This window comes from Pezoporus occidentalis, unplaced genomic scaffold, assembly GCF_034315485.1.
Source record: "Pezoporus occidentalis ecotype Australia unplaced genomic scaffold, CSIRO_AGI_Poc_V1 ctg135, whole genome shotgun sequence".
NCBI classification, from domain to species: domain Eukaryota; kingdom Metazoa; phylum Chordata; class Aves; order Psittaciformes; family Psittacidae; genus Pezoporus; species Pezoporus occidentalis.
In genome coordinates this window covers 3,953,119-3,974,546 of record NW_026913157.1, presented here as the reverse complement: position 1 = coordinate 3,974,546, position 21,428 = coordinate 3,953,119, and the positions used below count along the sequence as shown (strand labels likewise).

Below are 21,428 nucleotides of genomic sequence, written 5' to 3'. Positions count from 1 at the left end.
GGGATTAAAACCTGAGTATGGATACTGACAATATCTAGAGCTGTGTTTAACACTAAAATTGTAGAATTATTACCCCTGATGCTTCAGGGTTTTAACTAATCTCTAACCACTAGAGAAAGGGTGAAGCCTAATAACAGGCAGATTTCCCCATGAACATCTCCGGCAATGTTTCTCCTTGCAATTATCCAGTGCTGGTCATGAGCACATAAAGGCAACTGAATAGATGTGTCCCAAGTCTGATCTAATAAATCAACCATGACAAATTTAGTTTCAGCTAATGACATCTGATTCAAGTCTAGGACAGCCAACTGAACCATTCAGAAAGGTTTAATAAAGCTGCTGAAATTGAAATTAAGTACTGATGTGTTTACCACAGACTTTCCTCCTTCACCTGCCTTTGAGCAGCACTCATAGTGACACTAGACAGCCTTTGCTCCCTTAAAACTACTGTAGGTTAGAAAACCTCTCTCCCCTTTCCAACCTCCAGCCCACAATGAAGACTGAAGAAATCACATCATCCAGGAATCAGTGCTTGGAAAGGACAGTCCACAGAGACTTGCACTGCAGTTGCAAAAGCTTTCAATATGCTATGTTATTCTCTATTAAGTTATTTTAAAGCTAAGTCTCTCCCTCCAACTTTCTCAAGCCATTTTTACCAAGCAACAATTAAGCATGCTGTTCCAATTATGCTAAAAAATAATCTGTTAGCGGTGGCTCAAAATGATGTTTAAGCAGATTCTTTCTGGTGGAAGCACCATGAATCCTGCATGGTTGCTGAGATACAAATAATGGAATGGTATAGAAAATTTCCAACCCACCTCCCTAAGCTTCTTTCGGTCATTTCCATGTGCACAGAAAAACAGCAAGAGACATTTCACACAAGTGCTTTTTGTTTGAACACGACTTTAATGATTTAGATCAAAGTAAGTAAAATAACCCTCGAGCACCCAAAATAATGTCAAAGAACAGACCTGAGTAAAGAGTGGGCAGGAGGTTATAAATGAATCCGAAGTAGGAAAGGAAAGGGAATAAATACAACTGAAGTAAGGAAAAAAAGAGAGTGCAAGAAAGACAAGAAATAAAGGACATGGAAAAAAAAACACCAAAACAAAAACCCAAACAAAACAGAAAGGAGGCAGCAAGAACAGAAGTTATGCAAAAATCTAAATGAGTAAGTCAAATGCATGCGTCCTTAGTTCCACCTGAAAAGGCTGCAACTTTCTTTCAGGAGCGTATCTTGGCAAGGATAAGAATTCATTTTGACTTCAAAAAGTTAAAAAAACATCCATACACACAACCCAAACATTCCTTCTGCAAAATGCCAAATTTTCAGGCTGCTGTTTTGCATGCAGAAACTTCAGTTTGATGCCCAAGCACTGGTAAACAGTTTACACACTTATCAGCTAGTTACTGTTTTAAACCAAAGCTCAATAATGCCTAGGATTAGGATTTTGGATGTGGAGTCAAACTGACTAATTACTACAGCAGAGAGGAGGGCATGCACAACAATCTACCTGGGGCCTTTCCCAGACCGCTACATTAATGCAAATCATTTCATAAGAAACCCCAGTGGAATTCATCAGTCCAGTAACACTTTTGAGATGCCAGAGTAAATTAGAGGCGCTTGAAAGGAGGGGAGGGAGTCGAGAGCTGCAGCAGGTATTGTTTTTTCTAATAGACTTGATGAGCAGCCTGGCCAGAAACAGAGTATCCAGGACTTACGCCATTTGTGATCACAGGAGTGCAGTGAGATGGTCTGGCCTGCCCCAGTCACAAGCTTCCCCTGTGAAAACAGTGATTTGTTTCGTGCAGCCCCCAGCACCATGAGAGATCAGGTGAGAAAGATGCTCAAGACAATGCTTAAGTAACAAAGACAATAGCAAAAACCCCTGTAAAAACAATAGTTCAGCATAAAGGTAACAAACCCACCTCTCTGCATGTAGGTCAGCTCCAAGATGCCCACTTCAGAGAAGTTTGCTGAAGATCAGAATTTTTTTTTTCCCCCTCTTACAGTTAAGACTTTTTCCTGTATTTCTCCATTTCAGAAGCATGAACAGAAAAGCCACACTGCCTTTAATAGGGGAATGTTCATTTTTCAGTCCCAAACCTGTATCTTAGGTCCAGTAACACACTGCAACATTGTGACTCAAACCTGCTGCCATCTGTGAGAAGTCCCTGCAACAAGACCTCTCTGCACAGCTACGAGCAAAGCTTCTCAAAACCCAGGCTCTCCATTTCAAATTTCCACCGAGGCACCAGAAGGACGTACCATGGTCCATACTTAGGAAACAACTGGATTACTTCAAATCTAAGTATACATTAATATGAAAAACAAACCCAAAAGCCCCAACACTGTGGTCTTGCTCTGTTACTAGCCAAAATCTTCCACCCTAAAGTCTGCTTTCTTCGTAATGGTTTCAAAGTTGATGGAAATACCAATATTTTACAAAACCAAATGAAGTGCTGCTTTGCAAAAGCTACACTTGAACCTCAAATAAATAAATAAAACCATCTCTTTATCTCAAGTAATTGCTCTATTGCATGATACAGGGAGGTGGCAAATTGCCAGATTGGTAGAATTTATATCCCACCAATCCATATAACCACAGAGATGAACCCATTCTACTAAATTTTTCCAGCACCATGAAAACACTAATTCCAATAGTTCATTTGCACATGCTGAGCACACACTGTCTAGGTCAGTAGTCAATACAAGACCTCAGCAAGCACTATATTAATGGGAGACCGTGACATTAAAATGTACTGCATTGCTAGAAGTGCAGTCCTCCTGCTAAGATGCAACTTGGACCCTGAAAGTCACTGAACATCCTAGAGCACTTCTAGCAACAGTAACATTCCTCCAAGCCGAGTCTTGGTGGAATTCTGACTCAGATAATCACATCCTACCAGCCGAGGCTCACTGTACAGTTTTAACTACACATGGTGTTTTAAAGTCCTGCAATGCTACCGAGAGAAGCAAAAATGTCTACAGCTAAGAACAGAAGAGGCTGCATTTTGGGTATGTGATCTCCGAGCTCCCTTTTATACCCTATTTGCCCCTTCAGAGGGGTATGAGTTAACATTCAATTAGGAATTGAAACAATTTTCATTAAAGAGCAGAGCCACACGGCACAAGTATTAAAATAAGAGGGGGGAAGGGAATGAAGTCAAGTGTTGTAACTCAAAATCTGGTCTAAGATGCTTATGATAGATACTTCAAAGACATTTATTAAAAGTCTCCAGTCGCACCTATTTAAGATGCAAAGGACATATCTGGATTAAGCAGACAGGAAATGTAAAATGTGACAGGACACAGTAGAATTTAAACTGATCAATAAACATAGCTCCTAGAACAAGAGCTCTCAATTTTTCCATCTCATGACCTTGCATTAGCATAAAAGTTTTCGAATGTCCCTTTCATACTTTCTTGTTCACCCACGATGAAAGAGAAATGCAGATCATGTCTCTTCTCTCCCTGTTCCTAACCCTTTAGGGTTAGGAATCCATGATCAGAGCTATGATGAACTGGAAGATCACCAACTAATTACTTCAGTTAGTATGCAACCAAGCAAACAAAAGAAATCTGAAATAATTCAGTCTCACAGCATTTACTGAGTGGCTGTAATGTGGTCAACTAATAAAACACCATGGAATATTTTACATCAAATGTGCCATGGTTTGGGTTTTTGGGGAGTGCATGGGTTTGTTTTTCAGGATGGTCATGCCAGGGTAATTTAAAACTGCACTACTAAATCATGCTATTAAACCAGTAGCAAAAACCAGAGAAAACTGCACTTAAATGTAATCACATGAGGGGAAAAGTGACAAGCAAAAAAACCCAACAAAACAAACCTCAAAGCCCAAATACATTTCCAGTGTTTTGGGCTCCTTCCCACCCTGCTTTATACAGTGTTATTCCCACACCTGCTCGACACCAAAAGCAGTATTTGAGGCTTTTAGCCTGATGTTTTGTTTTGGGTATTCTTTTTTTGGGGGGGGAGGGGGGAAGGTTTGTTGGTTTGTGGTTGGGGGGGGGGAGGGGTGTTTGGTTGGTTGATTTTGTGTTTGGTTTGGGCTTTTTTCTTTTATTGGGGAAAAAAACCAACAAATAACACACACACCCCAAAAAAAACACAACACACACACCACACAACAAATAACACACACACGCCCCAAAAAAGGCAACCCAAATAAACAACTGAAAAAGAAAACAAAAAAAGCACCACAAACCAAACAACTCCACAGTGGCTATGAGATAGAGAAGCCTGCTTTCTTAAACCCCACTCACAGCCCAGTCTACACACAGAGTGGCATTTCCCAGGGCATTCTTTGGTCTGCACAAGCCTGATCTGCGCATTCAGAGGGGCTCTAGGAGACAGCTGGCATCAGGAAGGTGGCAGAGAGGCCACCAAACCCCTGTCTGCCTCACCAAGGCTGCATGCTGCAGAAGCACTTGCAAGCCTGATCACTCATCAGAACCACAGACAGGCTGCAGATTTCCTTCAGAGGCTTATGTAAAGCTGTTACATCTTAACCTAAAAGGAGGAAGGCATGTAAACACATCAGATGTGATAAGGAAGTCTCCATAATTTGTATTTCTAAGGTCCACATCTCTTAACAGCATTTGCTGCATGTCAAAATACTCAGTCTACATTGCTGCTTTCTCCAATTGTGTTAAAATTGCCTCTGGCCACATTTAATTACCATGATATTTATATTCTTGATTTACATATCCAAGTGTGTACATTAAGGGTCAAATCCTGAATGAAATCAGTGAGACAAACTGGGCAAAGAAGGTTGCAAGGTTTGATACTAGCATGTGCTAGTAACAGAAGGAAGAATTACTTCTGAGGACCTTTTCAGAGCAGCATTTTTGGAGCACAAGGTTTTTTCAGCTTTTGAAAAATTCACAACTATGATCACAAATATTTTTCATTCAGACTGCAGCAATGCAAAGAAGCCAACAGCTAATGACAGGCGCTAAAAAACCCCACTAAAAGATTATCCTCTTGCATTCACTGTCCTGGCTCCGCAGTGGTTAAAAGGCCCCCACAGCTGTGCTGTCATCATTGATTAGGGTGAACAAGGAAGTGCCAGGAAAAATAAAGCCACCTTAATTTCAAGCCCCATTAGAACTGAAGGACTTGGGAGGGGGGGGGAAGAGAGGAGAAATCAATGTTTGGCAAATGGGAAAGGACAAAATCTGCAAAAGGAAAAATGCATTTTCAGGCTAAGTTAATGCAAACAACGGATGGTGAAAAGCACTTGAGGCTGCCCCTTTTAGGTTGTGTCAGCATTTCCATTTATAAACTCTGATTTTAGTTACACCCGAATAAGATTACCACAGGCTTTGGCTTAATTCTAGCAGATACGACAAAGTACATCACAAATGGTAATGTAAAATAGCAGTAAGAGCTCACTGTTTGAATACTGCACCCTTTTGGTATCTGATGTCAGAGTGTGTTTAAATTATGAATCACACACTTATGTACACATGAACAGAACACACAGAGCTGGGGCAAGCATCCCGGGCCCCAGATTCTACCAACACTGAAGGCTGCTTTTGCTACAAACCCTGTTTACGGTACTCTGGAAAACTTGACAACATCCCAGCTACTTAATTTCAGTCTGCCTTAGTTGCTACATGGACACATTTCAGCCTAACCTTCTGTCCTCATTTAGATAAAAGCTCGCTCTTCTGTATCTCGACCTCCACCAGAAAGCTACTCAGTCAATACTCTGAACATCTACACCCAGAAATCAAACCCAAGCCCTGGTATGCAACCCTTAATTTCAGCTCTGCCTAGACCACAAGGGAAGGTGAAACTGTTGTACAGATGAGGTAATTCACAAAATTTTCCTTCAGTGTAACGGAGCCAGGGCTTCCCCTCAAACTCTCCAAGCAGATCAACAATGTACACAAGGAGAGCTCATTTCCAGCATTTATTTCACAGATCTGCACAGAGCTGGACCAAGCCTTAAAACTGATAGCAGCACCATTTCTTGAAACTACATCATGCCTTTGGGCTTAGCCATTTCAGAACAAGTATGCAGGGGGCCTAAATCTAGTATTAAACCACTGTGACATGTTCAAAACACAAAAGCACAACATTACTGTAAAGCATAACATATACTGTAGCCAGTCCAACTACCTTTGTAGGTATAAATTAGGCCTTGATCCTGCAAACAACACAAATAACCAGGTACCCAAAAGTACTTCACTAGAGCAACACCAAACCTCTCGCCAACATCCATGCACATAAACTAAACAGTACACATGGAAGAGCCAGGTCCTAGCTCACGTTACAATACTGCAGCCTTGCCATATAGTGGACATAATTCCTTCTTTGGCTGCCATTACTGTGACTTGAGAGAGGTCTGCTATGACAGTGCTCACTAAAAGAGGATGTTGTAGTTTGCACATTTGAAAGAGAAGACAACACCTTTCAGAATGTCAATATTCTGTTTATATACACAGATGCCATTTGCAGGATACCAGCTTGCACAATCAACTCTTACCTGGGATTTTTAAAGCCACAAACAAACAGAAAACCCAACACACATTTCTGTGCTAAACATGGCATCAAGAACATCAAGGACCCCTTGACTACCATATTCAACTCTGACAGATTTTGCCAAAATAGGGCTTTTTGACAACTTGGTCTTTATAAAGTCTTCACATAGGAATTGTTATGAATTGGATTTCCTGCAAGAAGTGTCTGGTGTGTTGCATGCACTTTAAGAAGACCATCTTTGAAATGAGAGAGGAAAAATAAGAAGTCCTATCATTTAATGGCAAGCCTAGACTTTTCCATAATCTTCCCTGCCTACTGCTCTAGTGGGAAACATTTCCTAGACTCTCAACCCTTTCACAAGCAAGCAATCTACATTTTACATCTGATAAATAATTCAGGTAATTAATTGAGCTGCAATTTGGTGCACTTCTTTTTAGTCAGCACTATGGATGGAGTACCATTTAAAAGAGGCTCTGTACGGAAAGTCCCAAGCTGACGCTTCTATTAAGGTAAATTCCTAGATTCTCTTAACACTTTCTGAAACTCACATCAGTATATTGGGACTTCAGGCCCTAGGATGCTCCTCTCTGCTTTTTCTTGCTGTGTTTTCATCTATAAGAAAGAAGATATTTCCTGGAGTTCTCCTTCTGCAGTGCTGACAGCCATCATTTGAGATATCAGACTCTAACATATAGGCTGCCCGAATAGACTGCAGCATAAGAAAGAACACAGACAGTAAGTAAATATTTCACATACGAAAGCTGAAGAAGCTCAAGCAAACTGTCCAAAGAAATCACTGGATGCAAAGGAGTTGTGTGAGCACACAACAGGAAGTCTAGGGATTATTTTCATGCTGTAAAAGCTTTGAATATTTAAAAGCAGAAACCTAAAATTCATACAATAAAGATTTAGTCATATTTGTAACCTTCACATAACTGCTACAGTCAAAGGCTAAGCATCAGATCTGTGCCTCTGCTTGTAAAGTATTTATGAACTGATAGCACTGCCTGCCCAAACTGAAGCAGAGGGACACCACATACACAAGAATAACTGAAGTGTTAAAGAATCTACAACCAACTATGTTTCAGACAGGATTTAAGTATGTGCACTGAGCATCAGGAGAAAATGGGATGAGAAAGGACAGCTGAGCCTACAACAGTGATGGTAAACTGTGAATCCAGTTCATTAAGTATTTGAGAAGTTTTTGCTGGTTAAAAAAAATGAGTAATGGTAACATTGGAAAGGACAGAAATAAACACAAGCCTAAAGAAACCAAATGAAACTAAATTAGCTAGGAAGAAAACAAATCCCAACTATCATCAGAAGGTGTAAGAAAAAGGAACATAGGAAGAAGCTTTTGTAGCATATCTTCATCTAAAGCATCAAATCATTTAAGGCTAATTAGAGGACAATCAGCAGTGGATAGCACAAAGGTCCTCTTACATAATTAAGAACAAAAACTTAACAAAAACTGCTCAGAAAGGACAAGATCCTGCAGTTGATGACTTCATACAAGTTACTTGCAGATAAGAGACCATTACTGACATCAGCTAGGCAGCTTGAGATGTGACTGCAGATATCCTCAGACAGAGCAGAGGATGAAGTTCTGCAAAACAGCACCAAAAGCCTTTCATCTATTAACTGCAGAACAAACAGGGATAAAACATTTTAAATGACTCTTCATCTAAACTGGAGCACCCTGCCACGCTTCCCACTGCAAACAGTTTTAGCTAATTTACTGTGAAGATTTTCCACATGTGGCCTGCAAAGAAGTTTTATGCAAAGCACTCATTTATTAGGCTTCAGACATGAGCAGTTAAAGTGATCACTGATTAAATCACCAGTGTTAATCACGATTCAAAAGAGCAAGCAGGGAACTTTGATTTAAATGATTGATTTTAATCCTGTTTTTCATTTGCACTTTTTAGCTGTTTTCCTAAAGGAAAGGTTGAATCTCATTGGCCAATTTGGCCATTTAAACATATTGATTTGCAATTAACCACTGTTTTATGTTAGATCTGAAGCTTTCCTAAACAGAATAAAATTGTATCTGTATTTACAATATTAAGTTACTTTTAAAAGAACAGGATTTATTCAGGATCTTAAACATTTTTGTTAAGCTTGAAAATAGTAAGTTAGAAATGTCTTATTTATCTTACACATGTGCTTCATGTCAAGCTCCTAGGATGGACTAGAATCCTAGGAGAAAGAGACCATATTAAAATGTTCAGTCAATTAAAATGCCTTATATAAAGCAAAAACTACCCAGCTTGTATTTCAAAATGCTTGCATTTCAAATTGTCTCTGTGAGACAAAAAAAAAAGTCATTAACTTTGTTAGTAAAAAGACTAAAAATGATGGGTAGACACAGAGGCATTTCAACACTTAAAACATGCAAACAGACCAATATTTAAGAAATTTTCCCGCATGCCTATGCAAGGTAAGTACCCACAGAAATCACCTCGAGTTGAAATCAGTGGGTCTCAGATACCAAATTTGCTTAATTATAGCTGGAAATCTTTTTATTTCAGGTGTAAGATAGTGAAAAAAAAAATCTCCTCCCACATCCTCCAAGCTTTTCCAACTAAGAAATCTTACCTGTCACTTACTTGTTTAAAAAATACTCTTATTTAAATAATTTTAATAGTTTATAGCAAGCTTAGTCCATAACGTCAACTTAAACACTTCCTTTTCCTGAAGAAATAAATGCATTCTAATGAAAAATAAATATTGACATGGGTCATGGGAATAAGAAAATATATTGAGAAGATCACCAAATATACCAAAATCACCACATTGAATGACAAGACCCTGGGATAAGTATAATTCAGACAGAAGCAGAATGTGAACGCTTTCTCAGGTAACCGGCAAAATAAAATAAAATGTGAGTATTAGACAGCCCTATTCATTTTCTTACAGGCCACAAGTCTTAGATTCAGAAAGTCAAGAGCTCCATTGCTTCTGGGTTTCAAAATCTACAATATGATTGCCCTTAAAGCAGAAAGGAAAAACACCACGGAAATTAAAGAATTAGCAGCAGTAAGAAAAAAAAAAAAAAGGAAGTTTAACATCACCAATTAGAAGTACAACATTGGAAACTGGAACAAAGGAAAATGAGAGAAGAGAAAGTGAACAATGCCAGTGGTTTAGAGCTCTCATTATGCAATACATAAAGTCTCCAGAGTGCACCAATTTTTGGTGAAAGAGAGAAGAAAACCACCTGGGGAGGGTGCGAAGATAGCCAGGCATGCCAGGAATTGCCAGAAGGTGAAGAGGAGCAAAGGTACAAGAAGAAATCTCATCTTCAGAAAGCCCTTTAGCTGCTCTAAGTAATCAGTCCTCACACAGAGTCACTCCTCTGCATTCCCAGCCTGAGAGTGCTGAAGGCAGCCCTAAAACAGAGGAGTACTGCTTGCACTGCAAGGAAGTGTGTCCTTGACATGTGTCCCAGGGCACATACGTAGCATACTGGAAAGGCTATGGGGCTTAAAGAAGAGCAGATTAAGTAGATCTACCTGAAGACAGGAGACCACAAGGCTCCTAACACTAGGAAGAGTCTAGATCAAGCACCTGTCCACCCAAAACGGATGGCACCAAAAGCTTAAACAAAACATACCGTTAAGTAAAATGGGGTATCTCCACACTCTTCCCTCCCCATTGTCTTCTGAAGTTGAGTAGTTTAGGGCATACTACTTCTGCTAAAAAAAGAAGAGCTTACAGCTCTTTTGACTCTTCTAACTTAGCCATCTGCCAGTAAGGAGAGACAATATAAGGTTCAAAATTGTTAGAAAGTAATTCAGACCAGTATCGTCAACGCAACCCACAACATCAATTTCATAACCAGCTCTTAACTGAGTAATGAATACCACAGATCTTTTCATCATTAAGGTATCCTACAAGGGCAGGCAACTATCATAATACAAAAATAAATGGCTCATATTAATTTCTAAGACATCTGGGGAGATGAGCTACATGAAAATTTGTAAGATTAAATCATATTGGCAAAGCATATGCAAAGTCACAAAGCAAAAGAAACATGGCAAAGTCAGTCTACTACCAAGACAAGGCTGTGACATCTGATATAGACTGAAAGAAAAAGCTACACTCACCTCCTTTGTATTTTGACTTAAATGCCCCCATTCCAACACCTCCAAACTGATAAGTGGTTCTACTTGTGTTCTTATAATCAGACATAAAAAATCTCAAAATTATAAGGGAGAGGTATCCATGTTGTAGTTCAGGCTTGCAAAGCAAACAGACAGGTCCACAAAGGCAGACAGCACATACCTAGTTCCTCTTGACTGCAGCAAGAGTTTAGAACTTAAAGTATGTCCACCAGTATGGTACTTAAATGCTGCTTCTGATGGCTAACAAACATCTTCCCCCATTGAAAGCAGCACATCTCTCCTGTACACCCTCTAGCCAGTGAATTAAACACAGAGCAAGGCTATTTTCACAAATGCCTTCAAAGAGCTTTGAACCACAACACAGAAACAGCAGTTACAAAGGCAGTAACTCAAATGCCCCTACCTGGATGTCAGTGTCCTTAACAGGTTCAAGAGGCTCAAATGTAGTGACTGCACTTAGACTCTCTAGACGCTGAGAAATGTGAGATATATCGAGCCCTCTAGACCCAAGAAGCACAGACCTATAAGGAAGAAATTACACAAGTATGAAATTAGTATTGAACAGACAGAACTCTAAACCCAAATTCATTGTCAATATTTAGGTCAGCAGTTAGCCATGTACAGACAGTGTTCCCAGCTGTGTTATATAAAAAGCAAAAAAAACCCAAACTCTGAATAGCCCTATGTGTATCTCTAGCCTCCTCAGCCCTGCTGAACTCCTTCTGCTGTTCCACTGCAGTACTGCACAGCTGCCAAGTCCTTCCAGAGAGAAAAAAAAAAAAATAAATCTATAGCATACTCGTAAATGTCTTCAGCGGCAGCCAGAACAAGGGACTGCACTTTTTGGCTTTAGTGCCCAAATTCAAGAACAATAGGTCCTCAGATACATCCTCCAATCACTGTATTGGGTTTTGGAAGCAGGAGAAAGGGGGCGGGGGGAACCAGCTCTGCAGTCATTCTGTTTCTCCCGGGCATGTCCTCCCACCCACACTAGAAGTCAACCCTATAAACAGCTTCTGCTCTCTGCAGAGTTTCCAATGCTGGAACTCTGTACTTACGCCTTAACATCAGCAGTCTCCTGGGAAGTGCGGGTCAGAGTGCGGGAGCGCAGGCGCTCCCCAGCCTGCTGAATCTCCTGCAGGTTGCGTTCTACATGAGGCAGCTCAGAGATACCTTCTGTCTCAGCTGCAAGCTGTTCCGCCTGCTGGAGAAGCTCACCAAAGCCTTCAGTATCCATCTCTGTGGCAGGTCTCACTCAAGATGCACAAAAACCTTCAGAGAAAAAGATGCTTGATCAACTATAAACAGTTTCTATACCTATGGCACCACAGACAGACCGGCATGAGTAGGTCTTCTAGAATAGGATACTCCTCTGCCCATACTCCCCAAGCACTAAACATTAAGGAAAGACTTTCAAGTGGTCTCAGAGAGCTTTGCCTTGCAGGACTACATTCTCAAGGCCTATCTATGGGCCTGTCAGAAATGGGATGCAGATGCCATATACTGCCTTGTTATAAATGAGAGTGAAAGCAGAGACATCCCTGTGAAGACTTTTGTGTTAATTTAGCTAAAACCTACTTGTACACACACACATATATATATATGTGCATACTACATACATATATATATATAAAAAGTAATTTGAAGAGTCAGATCACTCAATGATCCTCATGGATCCCTTCCACTCAAGCTATCATATGGTTTTATATTTTTATATATTAAAAATTGAGATACATACATGTGCATGCATAGATATATATACACATGCATCTAGATATATATGCATGAGGGCTAAAAACACACAACTTACATATGAGGTTAAATTACCAGCAAAACAGACAAGCAGACGCATGTACATAGACAGCCATAACTAACCATCTACTAAAATGTGCTAATCTACACAATATTAATCCCTTAGTCAAAAGGGATAAGTACACGTTGTTCCAACATAGAAGATGTGCCTCTAACTCTGAGGCATGCAGAAAGTTTTACCAGCGTTTGTGAGAATTGCTTGCACAGACCAAATGAGAGCATAGTTAAAGAAACTAAGGCAAGGGCTGGAATGGATGAGGTCAACAGTGCATTGCGCAGTTCCAAATTCAGAATGGATCCTCTTATTGTTACAGAAAAGACAAAAATGTAGTGTTTGAAATTAGCATGAAAAAAAACCAAACATGTAGCTGCAACAGTGTCCATGTAAATTAAATATGAAATCTAAACCCTTCACACACCAAATCCATGACTTGCAGCTAAACCAGCTATATGCTACAAGCACCTGGCACCTCTGTAAAGCCCCAAGAAAAAAATCATGTAAATCTAGTCTTGTTGAACAGTGCTCCAGACATGGGAATCTCCAGTACACTCTCTGACTGCACTTGCACCCTAACCCAAAGGGTCTGGGATCAAGTAAGATAAACCAGATCTCAAATATTAACCTCAAGCAACTTTATAATTTACTCAAAATTAAAATTAATGGAGACTATCTGGGTCAAGGGAGCCCACCAAGAGGAAAACTGGGCATTTTTACAAACCAAAACCAGACCACAATTCCAAGTACTTCTTGGTACCCCTCAACCACTCCAAAGCAATTTAATAGTACAGTTTCAATACTCCTCACTTTCTCACTCGCACCATTCCAAAGTACAACTACCAGTGGCAACAGCGCTGCTTCTGTCTGGACAAGTGATTTAAAAGCACTGCATGATGATTCACTCAGATACATGCAATTAGAAAATGATCCCTGCTGCCTGGGTGCCAGGACAAACCTTAACAGCTGGCACCCAGGAATAGAGAATTTCACAAGCACTCCCACCCACTTCTGGAAAGCTGGGAGCTGTTGGGGGCGGCAGTGATCGTGTCTGCACTGACTTATTAATCAGGTGAGACAGCAGAGACTGGATTTGGTTGAACAGATTAGCATGTCACAGAGATGGAGAGGATCAGGGAAGGGTGGTGCTTGAAATAAGCCACTCTGTGTGCTGCAATGCAGCACAGAACGTCCTTCCAGTATTTACTTGCAATAACTCAGGTGCACCCTGGCCAGAAGCAACCTCTGCTGGCAGACACCGACCAGAACAGCCACACTCCAGTACAGAACTGACCAGATCCTATGGGAGCAGCGACGGCAAGAACAGACATCAGCTTGATTAGATCTGATCCAGTCTGTTTCCTCTTTTCATTACCAACAAGATAAAAAGCCAGGAGCATAGGAAGGCACTAACTTCTAAAAGCACTGCAACCAAAAGCATGGAGAATCAGTGCACTATAAAGCTGCTCCCAAACCTGTACCTTTTAGCCATAGATTCCACATCAACACTATATAAGGTCTGCCCCATAAATTTGCTGATATAGCACAACTGCAACAATGATGAGATTGAACTGAATTCAGCAAATATAGAATAAACTAGTTATTCTGGAGCAAGTTAAACTACCTGTGATTATAATCAAGCACTGGAAATGACAGGTCAGAACTGAGAGAGCCAACACTAAACACTTTTTCTAAATAGTGACGGAATTCAAATATTTAGCCTGAGTAACAGCATGAACAACTCCGTCTCCACCGTGACAGAATTTACTGCATATGAGAGACTGCCCTCTGACTCCTAATGCTGCTGTGCAGGATGGAAACCGCTGCCACAGTAACGAGTAGGGCAATGGCAAATTTTCACATCTGGCTTGCGAAGGAGCAACAACTGACACCTAAGGGAAAGAAAACACATCAGAAGTTTAATTTCTGTGAAACCAATCGACCTTGGGCTAAAAGCCAGGACTGAAAAGACTCTTCTGTAAAAGATCTTTGATGACTTATTAATCGAAGCTGCGGCATTAGACTAATATTCCATTAAACCCCAGTGTAATGTTTCCCCAACATTTAAAACCACAATTACTGTATCTCGTACAGGTTGACTAGATTTAAGCCAGAAAGAAACTAAGAAAGATGATGACAGGTTTCTTCAGTCAGTTCAGACTGATTAAAAATGATGACTTATTACCTAAAAGCCCCTAAAAACTCCTCAAGAGCACTACAGTGTTACGCAGTGAAGAATGCTGTAGCTATTTTACTTCAAATATGGCCATGATGAACAATGTGCTGTACTAGCTTCAGAAAGAAGTTCAAATAGAATCACAGAATGATTTGGGTTGGAAGGGACCTTCAAAGCTCATCTAGTCCAACTCTGCAATGAGGAGGGACATCTTCAATTAGATCAGGTTGCCCAGAACCACATCCAGCCTGGCCTTGAGTGTTTCCAGGGATGGCGCATCCACCACCTCTCTGGGCAACCTGGAGCAGTGTCTTGCCACCTTCACTGTAAACAGTTTCCTCCTCATGTCCAGCCTGAATCTCCCTCTTTTAGTTTAAAACTATCACCCCTTGTTGTGCTGTAACAGGCCCTGATAAAAAGTCTTGCCCCATCTTTCTTCTAGGCACCTTTTAAGTACTGAAAGGCTGCAATCGGGTCTTTGCAGTCTTGTCTTCTCCTGGCTGAACAACCCCAACTCTCTCAGCCTTTCCTCATAGGACAGGTGCTCCATCCCCTGATCATTTTTGTGCCTCTCCTCTGGACCCTCTCCAACAGGTCCATCTCTTTCTTGTACTGAGGACTTCAGAGCTTGACGCAGTTCTCCGGGTTGGGTCTCACTAGAGCAGAGAGGGAGAATCACATCCATTGACCTCCTGGCCACATTTCTTTGAAAGCAAAGATACAACTGGCTTTCTGAGCTGCAAGCATGCACTGCTGGCAAGCGTCTGTTGTACTTCACATATTGACAGGCTTTGTAATGATTAATTAACTTTGAGAAAGACTAAATCCAGAACTGCTGATGGATCAATACAGTTTCATAAGTCACAAAGTCAAAATAGTAAACAAAGAGGAAGAAGTCTAGTATTGGCCTCTTGCAGAGGCTCCAGAGTACTCCAAGGCCTAGTCTGATGAGTTGGGATTGGCTTCTTTAAGGAAGACACACTAGCACTCTAGTAAGAGAAGGGGCAATTCTCTAGTTTGTACAGCTGACATTTGAGGCAAAAGTGCCTTTTCCACTGACACCTCACCATGAGCAGGGACGCAACTGGGGTCAACTTCTGAGGTCTCTTACTCCCTTATTTTTCATGTTCCACAAGTGGAAGTGGCCAAGTACAACCCAAATACCTGCTACACATTTTCAGCAGATCACCCTTGAGTATATAAAGCACAACGTTTAATCAGACCTTGCAAAGGGAAAACTTCCATACCCTAGCAACACTAAAAACATATGAAATCAGGATAGGCCATCTGAAAGACAAATACCTAAAAGCTCCACACTATACTTGGTCCTCCGTCTGGTACAATAGCAACAAAGGGCTGATGATAGAAAATCCTGAACAAGCCACACAATCTTCTACACCTAATGTTTCTTCTGCCACCCACCAATTAATCCTCCCCTGCCCCCCATAAAGACTTTCAGTCCTGTATGTTTTGTTCTTTATCTCATCTATTGGCAGGCATGCAGAAGTCCAAGCTTTTTATGATCTCAAAGAGCCATTACAGTACATAAGTTGGAGCATTTAAAGACAGCTACCCTGTCCTGAATCCAACTTACGGGTCTGAAAAACAAGAGTCACAAGTATCATAAACTGATTTACCTTCTTCACTCAGAAGTCTGCTGTATCCTGCAAGACACATATGAAAGTAGTCCTTGGCAACTACAAGGTCACATAAGCTTAACAAAACCTTCAGTGAAACCGAAGTTGCATCACAGGCAGTGCAAAGAACACTGAGCCTCTATAACCAGACCCATGACAGCAGATCCTCCCCCAGTCAGGAATCAACCTGTAACCCTGATGTGGAGAGGAACGATGCCTCCACTTCCCCCCCCCCCAGCATGAACAGAGACATCAAATCACAGGCATACAGAGATCCGCTCTCCTGATGCCTCCCCATTCGAACAACGAGTTTCTGCTTCCCAAAGTACCAACACGGCACCCTGGCTAAATGCTAAGCTCCCCTGCTATAGCCGGGCTTCGCACTGCCGACCATCACAAACCAGCTCGAATGAAGACGCTGCTCTTCACCAGCCCCGCTGCCTTTTAACGCGGGTTATTTTGGGGTCAGAGACATACAAAACAAACACTCCCACCCCTACCCCGAAAGAGCCCTAGAGAAGCCTCCGGGGAGGCCTGCGACTTCTCCCCACACTCCTCCCGCCGCAGCGGCCTGCACTGCGGCTGAGATGCTCGGCCCGGGGCCGGCCACCGCCTGCCTCAGGCAGCCGCCTCCCTGAGGAAATTCTCCTCAGAGGAGGCCCCGTCAGAGTCCCGCGCCGAGGGACAAGCCCAGCGGCCAAGGAGAGGGAACCCCGGGCGGGAGGAGGCCGCAGAGGACTCAGGGCCCGGCGGGAGCAGGCGGAAGACCCGCACCGGCCACCGCAGGAGGGAGAGGCGCCAACGGGAGAGGCCAGCACACATCCGCGAAGAGCCCTCACCTGCCCGCCTCCGCGCCGCCGTCCACGCGCAGCACGTACCTATTGGCTACCCTCACGTCAGTCCCCGTGCTCCCATTGGCGGAGGAGCCTCTTATTCCCGCGCGCCGGATCCCGCCCTCTCGCGACAACAACTTTATTGGGGCGCTCGCAGGCAGACACGGACAGCGCCGTACGGAGGTGGGCGGGAGGAGGGTGGTTTGCCCCGGAAAACACAGGTTCGAGGCTGCCTCCGCCGCCTCCTCCTCCCCCTCGCCGCACAGTGGTGAAGTGACCAGAAAAAGAGAGCTACAGAAAGAAGGAAAGCGCGTGGGGTTTCTCCTTTCTGCTTCCTTCTCCCTTCATAGTCACTGCCAACTCATGCTGGCAACCCCCACTCCAAGAGTTGATACCTTAGGAGGTAAAATGAGGGTGATGAATTCACCTCACGTCTCCCTTCTATGGCCAAGTACACGTGCAAATAAGACACAGCCAGCAAGTATTCTCTCCATCACCACTGGAACTGTGTCCTGAAGGGGTACACTGCATTTGATCCCCACATGGGAGCATGTCCATAATCGCACGGGGCGGGACATTAGCACAAGCTTTGGAGCAAGCGCTGCTGAGGACCTTGGACTTGTAGGGCAGGATCTGGGAACTGCGAATTTTGGAGACCCCAGAAGGGCACATATAACAGCCTGCTTGTGTAAGAAGTAGTGACTGGACCTCATCAGTGCTCCAGAACATCATCCACCGAACCTCCAAAGTCCCTCCTCATAATTGTAGTCGTGTCTTTTGCTTGAGACTTGTTTTAAAAAGCAGCAGCAAGAAACATCCCTTACCAGGATGCACTTGGTCAAGGTACATCCCAGCCTGTACTGACACAGAAATATGGATTTTCCTAAAGGTGTCTCCTTGCATGCAGGACAACAAGCATCAAAACATGGCTTTCTTCAAATGTTCCTGGGGCTTTCTTTTCTTTTCCTCACTAACTATGAGGGTTTTTTCAAGCTGTCATAAAACATCTGCAACTTAATTTTCTCCAAGTCACAAGCTTCACTCAGGGTACATAAAAACACTCAAGCTGTCTCTAAAACACTGAGGAGATGCCTGCCTCAATGCCCCGGTCTACCCCTGCCCTGGCCCCTGGGGCAGGACCATTTCTAATGTGTGCCAGAGATTCAGGACCCCAGCAGAGTGCAGGGCAGACCTTAAGCACTTCTGCCATGAATTACAGTCCTGTGAGGACTGCCCCCAGGTCATAGAATCCCAGACTGGTTTGGGTTCGAAGGGACCTTAAGTCTCATCCATTTCCCAGTATCACCATCCCAGTACCTTGCCACAGGCAGGGACACCTTCCACTGGAGCAGGTTGCTCTAAGTCCCATAGACCCTGGCCTTGAACACTGCTGGGATGGGACAGCCACAGGTTCTCTGGGCAACCTGTGCCAGGGCCTCAGCACCCTCACAGGGAAGAACTTCTGCCTAAGAGCTCATCTCAATCTCCCCTCTACCAGTTTAAAGTCATTTCCCCTTGTCCTGTCCCTGCATGCCCTTGTCTAAAGCCCCTCTCCAGGTTTCTTGTAGCCACTTTAGGCACTGGAGCTGCTCTAAGGTCTTCCCAGAGCCTTCTCTTCTCAAGACTGAATAAGCCCAGCCTTATCCACCAACCCTGCTTCAGGTCCCCAAGGAGGCAAAGGTGATTCACAGCCTTTCCAGCTCAGCCACCTCCCTCAGCAAAAAATCTCTGCAAATCCCCAGTGTACCCTCCCCATGGTGGTTAGATTGTTCTCCCTGTGCTGTGACACTTGCTGGTTGTCCAGCAGCTGGCTAATATCACCAACACCACCACCCCCACCCCACCCCCTCCAGTTTTTCCCAGTGCTGGGTGCCTGCCTGGTTCCTGGAGCCTGTGCTCTTTCTAAATGGGTAGCTTAAACTATTTCTGATGTATTTAGGACTATATGCTGAGACCTGGCATCTAGAAAGCATGCTTTCCCCGTGCCACGGTCTGATCTGTGCCTTGGGGTGTGCTGCATTTGGGCTTGGCCCCAGCTTGCCCACTTACACCCTCCATGGAGCTTCATCCCCAAAATTAGCAGGCGGACAGCACTTGTGGCACTGCAGAGCTTGGGGCAGGGACCCCCACGGGTGCACTGGTCCCCAGCAGGATGCCCTAGTGGGATGAGTGTCCTGGCAGGATGGGTGTCTTAGTGGGATGGATGTCTAGGTGGGACAGATGTTCTGGTGGGATGGGAATCGTGGTGGAATGGGTAATCTGGTAGGATGGGTGTCCTGGTGGGACGGATAATCTGGTAGGGTGGGTGTCCTGGTAGGATGGATAACTTGGTGGGATGGACAACCTGGTGGGATGGATGCCCTGGTGGGATGAGTGCCCTGGTAGGACGGGTGTCCTGGTGGAATAGATATCCTAGTGGGATGGGTGTCCTGGCAAGAGGTTCTCCTGGTGGGGTGTCCATGCCACCCCAGCTCTCTCTGAGCCTGTCTGTGCCCCAGGGGCAGTTTTCCAGCAGGAGGAGGGTCTTGAGCTGCCCTGAGATAGGTGCTGGTGCCCCGAGGGACGAGAAACAAGGGGTCATCCAGGCAGACTGAGACAGCGGGTACATTGAGTCAGCGGAGTACACTGGGACAGCCGGATACACCGGAACAGGGGACACACTGGGACAGGCAGGTGGCAGCAGATCCTTCGGGAAGCGCTGGGATGCACCGAGCTGGCGGCTGCGCGCCCGGAGAGCCCGATCCTGAAGGCGGAGAGTAGGTGCCCTCTGCACTGGATATATCCCCTCTGCCCTGGGTGCTGTCCCCTCTGCACACGGTATATTTACCCTGTGCACCCTGTGCCTGTCTCCTCTGCACTGGGTGCACCGGGTGCCTGTCCCCTGAGGACATGGTGTTATCTCCCTGCTGCACACGGTGCATATCCCCACCGCACGGGTGTTATTTACTCTTTGCACAGGGTGCATATCCCCTCTGCACGCAGTGCATTTCCCCTGTGCAAGGGCCGCATGTCCTTTCACATGTCAGCACCACCCAGCGCCATGGAGACAGGTCAGCTTGTCTCATACAGAGGCAGAGCGGTGCTGAGCACAGCCCCTGGGCTGCTGCACTCCCTCGGGCATGCACCCGGGACACCTCTGCCCTGGCTTCCCTGTGTGCCCAGGGGAGACACATAGTCCTTGAAACCACCTCTGCAGACTGAGCTGTGCTTTTTCTTTGAGGGGCTCTATGCACATCAGCTTCTTCTTGCACTGTGTTTATTCCTATCACCCTTCTGCTATTCTGTGCTAGTGTGCAGGCTGAGACCAGCTCCTGCTTCATTAAAAAGTGTGGCTTTTTCCATAGCAAATATTCCAGAAAGCCCGTATTCACCTTGTGGGAGCATCTACAGCAGAGCTACTTCCCAGGTCCAGCACCTTCTGTGGGTGCCTGCACACATCCCACTGGTCCTGGGATGGATGTCCCTTGTCTTTCCCCCCCCAGATTCCACATGGGAAAGGGTGCTGAGGCTGGGGTCCATGCTCTCAGGCACTGCTGCAGCCAGACAGGTTGCAAGCAGAGCCAGGAGCTGGCAGCACAGGCTGTGGGGTGTGTGCCCACCTTCCACCCTGGCACACTGCTGTGAATGGGGAGCGGTTGATGCCTGGGGCGCTTCCTGAGAGGGGAAGCCCCATCCAAGCCCCGACTTGGCTGCTGGTGCAGGATGCCAGCACAGCCCCTGCGCGCTGCAGTGGCCGGGGTCCTGCTGCGCAGTGGCCATGTCAGCCACCCGTCAGCTTTGTCTTCCAGCAAAGCATCTTCCCATGGGGTTTATTGGGGTTTAAATGCATTTAGGGCAAGGCAGGCCCTTAAACCCTGTCTCCAGCCCTAAGCCTCTGTTGCAACAGCCTCTTGGAGCCTGCTTAGGCAAAAGACACTCATGCAGTAAGGCAATGCATTTAAAAAGCAAATGGGTGCTGAGCTGGGTGTTGCTTTTCTCACCAGCAATGCTGGTGCTGAGCAGGCTGGGCATCCACCACAGAGCCATATGCTGAAGCTGGGCAAACCTTTGGGGAAGGGGTGAGGAGCTCTTCAGGGGGGGCCTGGATTACCCTTCGGTGCTGGTATTGCCATGCTCCCGCTTTGACAACCCACCTTGTGCCACCCAGCCTGGCAGAAAGAACTATCCAAACCCTCTCATTTCAGGGCTTCCGCAGCATCTTGCATTTTAAACTTGCTCTGTCCCTACTGCCTGGCCACCAAGGGCTGGTGGGGACACCCATGCCAAGCTGAGCTGTCCCCTTGTGTGGAGGGGCAGGGGAGGAGTGACAGCAGTGGGGTGCAAGCCCTTGAGC

The 21,428-nt window shown here is 44.5% G+C and overlaps 1 protein-coding gene across 2 annotated transcripts in view; it reads right to left on the bottom strand.

The window, feature by feature from the left end:
• Nucleotides 1–11,941, bottom strand: part of NUP93 (nucleoporin 93) — an 82,080-nt gene extending 70,139 nt beyond the window's left edge. The window contains exons 1-2 of one of the 2 annotated variants that reach the window (XM_062609238.1): nucleotides 11,701–11,941; nucleotides 11,046–11,163 (exon numbers count right to left, since the gene is read on the bottom strand). In XM_062609238.1, coding sequence (XP_062465222.1) covers nucleotides 11,046–11,163; nucleotides 11,701–11,879 — 297 coding nt within the window. In that variant the 5' untranslated portion in view covers nucleotides 11,880–11,941. The remainder of the gene's footprint in view (nucleotides 1–11,045; nucleotides 11,164–11,700) is intronic. The other variant, XM_062609239.1, reaches the window with a different exon arrangement.
• Nucleotides 11,942–21,428: the final 9,487 nt, after the last annotated feature.